At 44.2% G+C, this 10,669-nt stretch overlaps 1 protein-coding gene across 1 annotated transcript in view; it reads right to left on the reverse strand.

The window, feature by feature from the left end:
- LOC136554122 (gamma-aminobutyric acid receptor subunit rho-2) overlaps window positions 1-10,669 on the reverse strand; it is a 31,222-nt gene that overhangs the window by 16,129 nt on the left and 4,424 nt on the right. Inside the window, exon 2 of the mRNA XM_066545920.1 lies at window positions 6,365-6,471. Coding sequence (XP_066402017.1) covers window positions 6,365-6,471 — 107 coding nt within the window. The remainder of the gene's footprint in view (window positions 1-6,364; window positions 6,472-10,669) is intronic.

Genomic DNA, 10,669 nt, shown 5'->3' on the forward strand with positions numbered 1-10,669 from the left:
CTCCAGCGTGTTTTGCCCACAGTGCCTGTCAGCAGCAGGGCTGGGATCAGGCACCTTGAACAAGCCTTGTGGAGCAGGACCAGGCTCCCCAGAACCACCAATTCCAGTTTAAGCACTAACCCAGCACTTTGAGGTGACTCCCAGATGCTTACAAACACCTACATGTCACATTCAGACACACAGCTGTGCACTGCATACTTTAAAATTGCTAGCAATCATTTGCAACTGAGAGAAAAAAAATTTTCTGTGACATTTCTCTTGCTCAGTAAAACATGATTTGGTTTGTTCAGTACCTAACAAGGTAGCAAAAAGCACTTTATCTGTGGTGACAAGAGACACTTTGATGTGCAGTACAATCAACAGAGAAACAGCACAAGCTGAGGGCTGTGTGCCCAACACATGCTGGGCAGCCCCCCACGACTTCCAGACTGCAAGAGAGACTCTCTGTGTGTGAATCCTTAATTCAGCCTTGGTTCAGGAAATCAACACCCACACAAAGTCTATTTACTGTGATTTCTATGCTTCTCTGAACACTAATCACAGATTTAGAAAACCCCAAAAAAACCAACAACAAACAACTAAAACCCAAACCCATAAACATAAGAACATTGCCAAGCTGATATCTGTCCTGCTCTCCTATTCCTTCCCCATCTGCCCTTGAAAATAAAATACCATGTTCTTTGCTTTGTTCACGTTCCTGCATCAAACACTCAATAATCAGCAGTTATCCCATTACAAGGACAAAGCCTAAGGCTCAGTCTGGAACTGACACAAAGCTTTATTACATCCAAAATAACGGGTGTTCCACATTAAGCTGGGTGGTCTGGAAAGTTCTTGAGAGAAGAGGTCCAAGGCTGGATTAGGTGTCTTTTCTCCAGTTATTCACAAATTTGGGGGATGATAAAACAGTGATTGTAAGAGAAAGAGGGAGAAATTATTTGAATACTGGACTCAAATGTTTAGTGCTTAATACAGAAATGTAAAGATGAGTCTGTAAAACCAATTTATTTCAGCAGAAATAGTTACTCTGCCTTTTTTGGGGCAAACTCCTACTACAATCAGCAGGAGTAATCACTGCTTTTTCCTTCTCCCTGCTCTCTCATTGCCTCAGCCCCAGGTGCTCCTCACTCAGCACCTGGGGCTGAGGCAATGAGAGAGCACACAAATGTGAATGAGGGTATGATGAGACACAAAGACACTTTGGAGGAGGTTTAGACAAGAAGCTGGACTGAGCAGGGAAGGGTGAGTGAAGGGCCAGTGCAAATGTTGCTGCTTGTGAGGTAGCAACAGGAATCAAAGGATCACCATGTCCTGCCCTTGGCAATGAGCATAAGTGATAAAGATAATTGTATATTCACTCTGCCCATCACTCTACAAAATGTCAAGCAAGATGCACTTTTGTAGAGGTACTTGATGCAAGCAACATTGAAAGTGCATGCAGCTTCTGAAGCACAGCAGAAGCCCTGTCTAGAAATGACCTCTTCAAACCACAGAAACAAACCCTGGGTTTCCCTAAAGGGCATGTTGGCTACAGCACATACCATTGAATTAAATGGCTGTTGATCACCCAGAGAGAAATGTCAGGAGATCTTTGATCTCTCTAGCCCATGAAGTCAATTAGGAGCTGCTAGCTTTTTAATCCTGTCCCTCTGGCAACTGAACAGTTGAACCACAGAGGCTCAGAGTGTTTTACCAAACTCCTCATCAAATGCCACTAGGGATGAGCAAAAAGAAAAAAACCTCTGTATTGAGAGGGAGCAGAGTATGAGGAGGGTGTGAATGTGAGGGAACAAGAACAGCTCAGATGGGATATGACAAACTGAACTGGTAGACAGAACAATTAACTTTGGTTACAGCATTAGATGCAAAAAAAACAACCAGGCTTTTTTTGTCATAAACAATATTTTATCTATATTCACCTTTTCCTCAGAAAGAGAAAATATAGGATCATCAATATAGAAAATCTAGGACCATCCTAGAGAATTATAAGCAAAAAAAGACTTGAACACGTTAACACTGGAGAGATCTCAAAGCTCAGGCTCCTCTCCAGGATGTTCACTGCTGCACAGGAAGCTAAATGGATCCATGTGAAAGCTGGAGATATGGCTGATAAAAGGAAGCAGTGCTGCTTTGCTCAAAGCCTGCAATCCAGCAGAGTTTTTCAGATCACACTTTGGAGTCTCTGAAAAGTATCAGCCAAATTAATGGAATTTTGTGTTGGTTCTGACAGAAAGAAGATTTTGTGGCTTGTTTCATATTGCAAAAACTCCAGTTTGAGTATCGAACTCTGCCCCAGATTGAATGGGATGTCTGGCCTTGGGCTGAACTCTCCAGGGAACCCAGGAGGTTTCCACAAGTCCTGTGCAGGAATGACTTCAGAAGGAGCCCAGCATTAAAGCCTGTTACATCCCAGTGTGTCTCCACACCTAAAAACACCAACCAGTGAGCAGCATGAAAGCCTCTAAGTGTGAGTCAGTTCCCAGGCAGAACTGGGCACAAACGTGGTTTTTATTTCTGAGCAGTGGAGCAGGCTTTGGAAGAGAGGGAAGAGGGTGCTGCCATGAAGATGCCTGAAGTCAGTTTTCCGCTCTGCTTCTGAGACTAGAGCTTTGTGACACCTCTTCAATTTTTCTTTCTGGCAGTGCTCTCAAAGTCTTGTTGTCTCTCTCTGAGGCAGTGTCCACTCATCTCTCTTTGAAGGAGCGCGGCAGATGAAGGCCCCGAGATAAAAACATGTACATGAGAAACGAGTGGGTTTGAGATTTCCTTACTGACAGGTACCTTGTGCCCCCCCAGAGAGACTGCAGACCCCTGTGGGACCTCTTAGGTGTGGGCAGCTCGCAGGCAGGAGCACCAGGACAGGCTCATCACCCTCCTCATGACTGCAGGGTCAGTCCCTCTGCGCCTCATGGACGGCTGCTCGTCAGCAGAGGAGCAAGTTCTATTCCAGCCATTGTCACTAAAAAACACTCCGTGAACTACTCGTGCTTTATTCATCCCACTGTTCATCCATCCTGGCAAAAGCACTGCCCAGAAAGGGCAGCAAGGATCAGCTGATGTTAGGCTACTCGGCTATGAGCAAATATAATAAAAGTAAAGCATTAGGCTGGTCCCCAATAAAGAAGATACAGCTATTTTAAGTATCAACTAAAGCTGCTTACTCACAGGCTCCCTGTAAAATATGAGATGTCATAAATGAAATGCTTAAAATGGGTGTTTAAGGAAGGCAGCAAAACAAACAATTACATAATCTGTAAATATTAATAATAGTAAATAATACCTGAACATCTGCTACCTAGAACAAGGTCACTGACATGGAGATAACTCCCTAAGGGTCAGAAACCCCACAGTCTCTTTTAGCTTATGAATGCTCTTTGACCATCATCAAAGCAAAAAACTTTGTCATTGCCTCTGTACCCAATTGCCTGTCTCTAATGGGCTGAGGGCAGGCAAGACAGCCATGCTTATTGGGCTGTTAATAACACAACTTACACAACATTTGTTTGCTCACTTGCTCTTTACAAAGATACTTTTTCTTGAAAACCCCTTCACCTTTCTCTAATATTGAGTTTTTTTCATTCCACCTTGCATAACCCCAGCCTGTTCTGCCCAGTGGCCACAGCTGTGTTGGGCTGGCAGCTTGCTGACTGTCCTCTGCAGACCAGCAAGTGTCACCGTGGCCACCATAAAACAGCTCATACCCCATCCCCTTTTTAGCTAAAGGTGGAACTGCAGGCTGGCCCACCAAACTTGGGAGCCATCAACAATATTGACTTTCTTTTAGTCTTAATGCCACTCACCATTTACTTATGGTATTATTTTAATTTTCCAGAACTGAGGTGCCTTTCCCACCTGCAAGGTAACATCACAGGCCCAATGCAATGCCATAGAGCTGGAATCTCAGTTAGACCAGAGAGGGTCTTAGGGCAGTGACCAGTTACAGTCATGTGCATCCCACAGGCTCCTCTTCTCCACTTTGGCAGTACAAAAGCCTTTTTATGCTCCCCAGGTCAGACACATCAGTTTGAGTGACCCTGCCACAGCCAGAAGCTGGAAGCACTCATGGTGCATAGCAAATCACTGTGACTGCCTGATGAATAACATTGCAGACAAAACTATGAGCATCACCTCTTGCCAGACTTTTGTTCCCTTTCCTTGATGGTTTTTTTCCACTAGGCTTATCATCTGTCACTAAAAACACACTGTGCAATTCTGCAGTGAGCAAGAACCTGTAGCAGCTGCTATCTCTGTGTGTCTGAGTCAGGATTTCCAAGGCTGGAGCCTCAACAAAGCTGTTTCCATGCTTTGCTCCTCATCTCATGCAATTTCAGTACAACTTTGCTAATGCCACACCTTTGTCCCAAGAATCTCTTCAAGTTAAGGATGTTTTAAACAAAAACTTTTTAATCCCATCATGTTTTCCCTTTATAAAAAAGGAACCTTCTCAGCAAAGGCTCTTAGGGTATTATAAACGTTTTATAAACGTTATTCCAAATTTTGGCTCTAGAAGAATCTTAATGGTGTGAAGGGAGGTAGCATGGGAGAACAAGGCAAAAGAGATTAAAATGCAGTTCCATTAACACTAGAAAAGTGTCTATGGAATTACATGTGTCTGTTTGGTGTGACCTGTGCTCAAATGTGTTCTCCAAGGACCCTGTGACACTGATGAAAACAGTAACATTCAGATGTTTCCAGAAATACAGTGCAGTGGTTCCACTGGGTGCCAAACCATCAGCACAACAGAACAAAACCCTGCAGCTTCCCCCCAAAACAGGCAGGATGCCCTGACATACATCCAATTAGGGAGAAAAAAGTTAAAAAATCACCCTGGCTCCCCCACTGTCTCCAGCTGAGGCAAGGTAGGGATTCCAAATTTCCTCCCAGAGAAGCCTTATCATCCCACCCATCAGACCAGCAGGTCTTTTGTCCTGGACAGATCAGCTGCAGAGAGGACAGATCAGCACCTTCAGTTTGTCCATATCAGGCACTCAGAAGTCAACAGCCAAGCTACAAAAATTGAGGTTGGCTAAAAACAAAAATTTTTAAAAAATCAGAAAACCTTAGACAGCATCCTCTGACCTTAGAGCATGGGAGGGCATACCTGGAATTTAGGGAGGCATGTGCACTTTGGTGAATTCACACTTTTACAGCCAATTCATGAAGAAACCCAGTGCCTCCAGAGCCAGCTCCCAGACCTCATCCCTGAGCCTCAGCTGCACCCAGGGCTCAGTGTGCTCCCACCAGCCCCAGGGAGATCTGCCCATGCTCCACCCAGAGGGCAATTTAAGGCAAACTCTTCAACCCCAGAAGCAGCAGACCAAGGTAGTACTGATTAGAAAAGTGTTACCTCCAATGTTTAGGCTGGACTACAACTTGCTGGTAAATAACATTGCAGGAGCAGGAAACTCTGGCTATGACAGGTTTTGAAGTCTGGAGTTTGAAAATACATGTAAAAATTGTGAGCAGGCGTCAGCATTGTGCTCTCAGAATGGCACATCTGCACTGAGGGGCAAGAAACATCTTTTCAGCCACACCAGGAATGGGCAGGTCTGAAGCTCTGTTCTATGGACCTGGGTTAAAGGACACAACACTCTGTGTCCCACTGGGCAGGGAGAGGTAGCCCTTCACCCTAGATGGCCAATTGACAAAGGATGCAGCATTAGTCATTCAGTGAAAACTACAGAAAACTTTGCCCTTAGCTCTGGAAGGATTTGGTTATTGATGAAATCAGAAGAGGGATTGCCATACTGGTATTCCAGCAGGTTTTGTTCAGGTATCCTCTTATCTCTGCAGTGGTGAGTCTAGAAAGGTCAGGCAAGCACACTCCTGTAACTGGGTGTGACCAGAGGCAGAAGTGAAGCTGGCAGAGGTCTCCCCTCTCACTCTTTTATTTGCTTATGAGAGTTTGAGACCAGATTTTTTTTCTGGACAAAAGTATTCAGTTTTCTCCTAGTAATGGCAGGCTGTGATCCACCCAGAGTTCTTTACTTTGCAATTTAATCACATCAGCTGAAAAGCTCATTGCAACTTCACAACCATAGGTGAATATTAAAACCTGCAGCTTGTCCCTCTTCTCAACAGAGTGAAACACTTACTGGGAGTGTAACATCCTGAACTCTGGGGAATGCCAGCCAAAACCAGAGCCAACTGCAGCAACAGGAGGGAATGTAGGAAATGTACAGAGCACAGAGGGCAAGGAGGATGAGCATGAGGCCTCTCTGAATTGGCACCAAGCCTTTTCCCTTCACACTGATGCCTCTGGACAGAGGTTTGTTTGCTTGGTTTTTAATTAGATTGTTAATTGGGTAATTAGATTAATCTTAATTAGATTAGCACAGAATCAAGAGAACCATTTGATCCTCACCTCCAAAGGCGGGCCGCATGGTGAAGTCGTGTTCATCCACTCTGAGAAGCTGCTCTGTCTTTCCTTTCCAGGCTTTGGTCAAGTCGCGATTCCTCTTAAAGATGTGGCTGCAAAAGACAGCAACAGCATTGCTCTGATGTCTCTGTGCCCAAGTGCCACAACTGCCAGCCCAGTTTCAGAGCCACAGGAGCAGCAGCTTTGCAGGCACAATCCCAGGGACCGTGGGGACACTGCCAGCACCAAAACACAGACACAGAGCTGCCTTTCCACAGCATCAGCTCAGACCTTTGTGCCCCACAGGCAGCCCTGCTCCCTCTGCCCCAGACACCCCGGCTCCCAGGGAGGCAAAGGCACAGAGCACAGCATCTCACAGGGGAGCTGCGCGCAGGGAATGCCTTTGCAGCTGAGAGCAGGCACCAGGGGAAGCAGCTGGGAGCCCCACGTTACCTGGCCAAGATTTGGCCAGGTACCAAGGCAGCATTGTCATGAAAAAGCTCCTTTCAATGCTGGTCACTCAATGTCATACACTACTTGGAAACTGCCCCACTAACTTCACCAATTCAGGGCCAGCAGTTTGTGGGGACAGAGGGTCTTCTGGCTTTCAGCAGCAGCAAAACCACCCATTCCTCCCCACAACAGCAGGAAGAGAGGAGTTTTATCTAAAGAAGCCTTCAGTCCCTCACTTTTCTAAACATTAAGGTAGGAAAAATTCTAACTTTTCATTTGAGATATTGTATGATAACAATGGAACAAGGATGACAACAAACCCCCTAGAAAAGTGCAAGATAGTCACTAAAATCCCATAAGGGGATAACTAACCAGCACACAAACAAATTGCATGCACTTCTGGAAGAAAATCCAGATCAGCATCCCTGACTGTTCTGCAGTGGTGTGAGGGGAAGACTTGGAACATTAAGGTTCCTCAATCCCTTTGCTCTGGACATAAGAGCTGACGACGTTCTAAGTACTGCTGCAATTAGCTGGTTTCCAGTAACTTACTGAAAATAATTACAATAAATAGAAAGAACTTTATACAAAAGGTTCAGGTTCCTTTTCCTGTATGGAAAAGATATGACTGAAAATAAAGAACAAAAAATCTTGGAGGAAAAATAAAGAGATTACTTAGGCTTAAAGCCTTGATCAAGAATTCAGAATACAAGAACTCAGAATACAAAACAATCACCCCACTCATAAATGTGGGTATAGAAAGGGATGTTCTTAGCTTCATTAAAATATTAAGTACTGTAAGTATCAGCCAAAGGGAGCATAAATCACAAATCAGAAGGATAGTTTCCCATCAGAGCACTAAGTTCAAGAAAGAAATGATGAAACCTAAAGGGTGTTGATAGCTGCTGCTAACATCAATAACCCATTTCCTTACAATAAGGAGAAGGAAGCAACAGAATTTAAAAATACTTGTATCAAATAGATGTTTTGAAGGACTATAACCCCTTGTACCCCAGGGCACATGCTACATAGGAAGAGTTGGATCTCCCTCAGGTTATTTTGGGCTCCTATTTCACTTGGGATGGCAGAGCTTCTCTCCCTGCTGGCTGTGAGAAAGAGCCAGCCGGAGCAAGCGCCCTCCCGACAGGGCTGCATTATGGTTACCTAAAAGCAGGGGTGTAAAACCAAGCACAGCCATTAATGGGAATGCTTGGAGGCAAAAGCTTGGCTTTTAACTGCTTGCTGCAGGGGGAAGCTTTGTTTTGCTGCAGAGTTAGGGCAGCTGCCAAAGCGCTCCACTTCACCATGCACTGCTCGGCCTCTGCGCCCGAAAAGCTGCAAGTCAGGAAAGGGATCTTCCTGTGTCTGCTCGACTTTGATTATCAGGGAAAACCCAAAGTACCAGGGAATGTTCAATCAAGTCTCTCTCCTCAAAGAAGGGGGTGAAAAAGTCAAATTAAAAATCCAATAAAACATTGGAATGCATTGTACAAGGAATTAGTATGGAAAACCCTGGCATTATTATCTTGCAAATCAATGGCTCAGCCTCACTGAAATGTTACATTTTGATCAATTATTTAAAAGTCATCAAGCAGCAAAGAGCACACAGGACAGCTGCTGAAAGCAGTCTGTGGCTGCAGAGGTTTAGAGGGCTGGCTGGAGACATGGATACTCTCTTAGGAAGAAAAGAGGTTTTCAGGCACATCCTGAGCCAGAGGTTGCATTTAATAACCATCATTTAATCATCAGTTTGTGCCCAATCCTTCAGGTATTATGACAGCCAATTCAGATTTTACAGAAAGAGCTCTGACAGTCCCTTTTTAATAAATTTAATCCATTTACAATGTTTTTGTATTGAAATATTTTAAAGGCTACACAGCCTTTAAAATTTATTACTACTTTTGTCTATTTAATCCAATTCAAGACCAAGTTTGTTTGAAAAAAAAATTTCTTTATAATAGCATTTGACATCAGGTGTGCTGTATCTTCTGCCCCTCTCTGGCAGCACCCCATGCCAGCCCCACTGCTGTTTGGCATGGGGAGCTCTCATCGCCTGCAGCAAAGGTGACACCAGCTGCCCGTGCTCTTGTGGAGCTGAAGGGTGCTCTGAACACTGCTGCCACAGGGTGCCTTTACTGACAATCTGATCACCAGTATCTCATAAATCCTGCCTGATGTACTTATGGTCTTTAGCATTTCTGATTATAGATTTGTCAGGGTTTCTTTCGGCTTCATGCATTCTCTGCAGTTCACTACAATTCGTTTAAACCCACCCATCTCCTTTTGTCTTTTTTCCCCCATTTTTCATATATAATTTTATTGCTGTTTATATTTCATCCAATGGGCATAAATCTGATAAATCTGAATTCTGTGAAGAATTGTTTCTGTTCAAAGAGAAGAGAAAGTGACCAATACCTCATTGAGCTTCTGTAAAGGCTTCTGTATTATTGCCTTAATTTTTTAAAATATTTTTTCCTTTCCACTTTTACTCAGAATTGTCTCAACTGCATAAAATAGATTTTTTTCTATTGCCTAGTATATCAAAGAGAATTAATTCTTGATGGCATGAGGAATTACAGATAACTGCTCAGCAAAAAAGAGCAGGTGTCTATGCAGACATTCAGACCTTTCCAGAGAAAGATGAAGAACTTTCAGATTGGAAACAGTCCTTGTGCTGTAGGGCACAAGGCAATGGCTCATGTGGTGAGCCTGAAAGGAAACACGGTCTCCATCCTGAGCATGGCACAGCTGTTGGCAGCCAGAGTCTGACAGGTTTCTGCACCTTCCCCTGGAGAATTCAGGATGGATTCTGGTCCCAAGATGGTAACTTATGGCCATGGGACCTTGGCTCCAAGTACATATTGGGATGCAGAGAATTATTTCCACAGTTTCAGTGAAAATCTTACAACTCTTCAGCATATTCTCTGGGGAGAAAAAAAAAATCCCCAAAATGCATTAGGTGAAGGCATCATTTACTTTGTGTAGTAGCCACAGCAAGCTGGAGGAGATGCACACTGTGTAAACCCAGCACCTAGGAAGGTACAAGGCCTCCTGTTTTTCTAACCACCAAAGCATGTGACTGCTACAACACAAAGCCCTAGAAGCTGAACTAAAAAGAGAAGGTACAAGAACAGTTTATGACTGTCATAATGATTAGCTCACTCCTAGATGAGAATTCCAAATTTATTTTCACCACTGTGTTATGAGTGCATCTTTAAGCTTAATATGCATGGATCATATGGGATCAGATATGGTTGAGAAATTTCTGACAAACTGGGAACATCAAGATCCTCAATTTAGGTGAAGTCTCTTTCCAGTGCCTGTCAGGGCCACCAGTTCAAGTGCTTTAGGAGCCCCAGCTGCCCAGGAAGCCCTGGCATCTCCACAAGATAGATCTGTCTTGGGCTGGGTGGCCACACCAGTCTCTATCACTTCCAGTCTCAGGGAAGAGGGACTCTGTAGCCCTACCTCTGGATGTAACATGCTTCACACTTACTCATCTGTGGGTCTATGCTGGGAGCAGGAAGGAAAGGAAAGTGACTTTCCTTACCAGCTTTCTGGAAAAACTAAATCTGACTCTGGAAAAAGCATGGAAACAAACTCAAAGGGTGTGCACAATCAATGCTATCATACACATTCTCTCCCTGCTTTTGTTTCACCTTGTTCTTTAGCCCGGGCTGATGCTGCAGTGTTGGGAAAAAAGCTTCAGTAGACATCAAATCCTGCACCAGAGGTTCAGCAGTGCCCTGGATTGAGTCCCAGGCTAGCCATACACCTGTAAAAAATGGCTATCACATTTCAATCACTGCAGCACTAACAAACTCCAAATTTTTGAGAAAGTGCCAATGGAGCAAAGAG

Source organism: Molothrus aeneus, chromosome 3 (assembly GCF_037042795.1).
Source record: "Molothrus aeneus isolate 106 chromosome 3, BPBGC_Maene_1.0, whole genome shotgun sequence".
Taxonomy (NCBI): Eukaryota; Metazoa; Chordata; class Aves; order Passeriformes; family Icteridae; genus Molothrus; species Molothrus aeneus.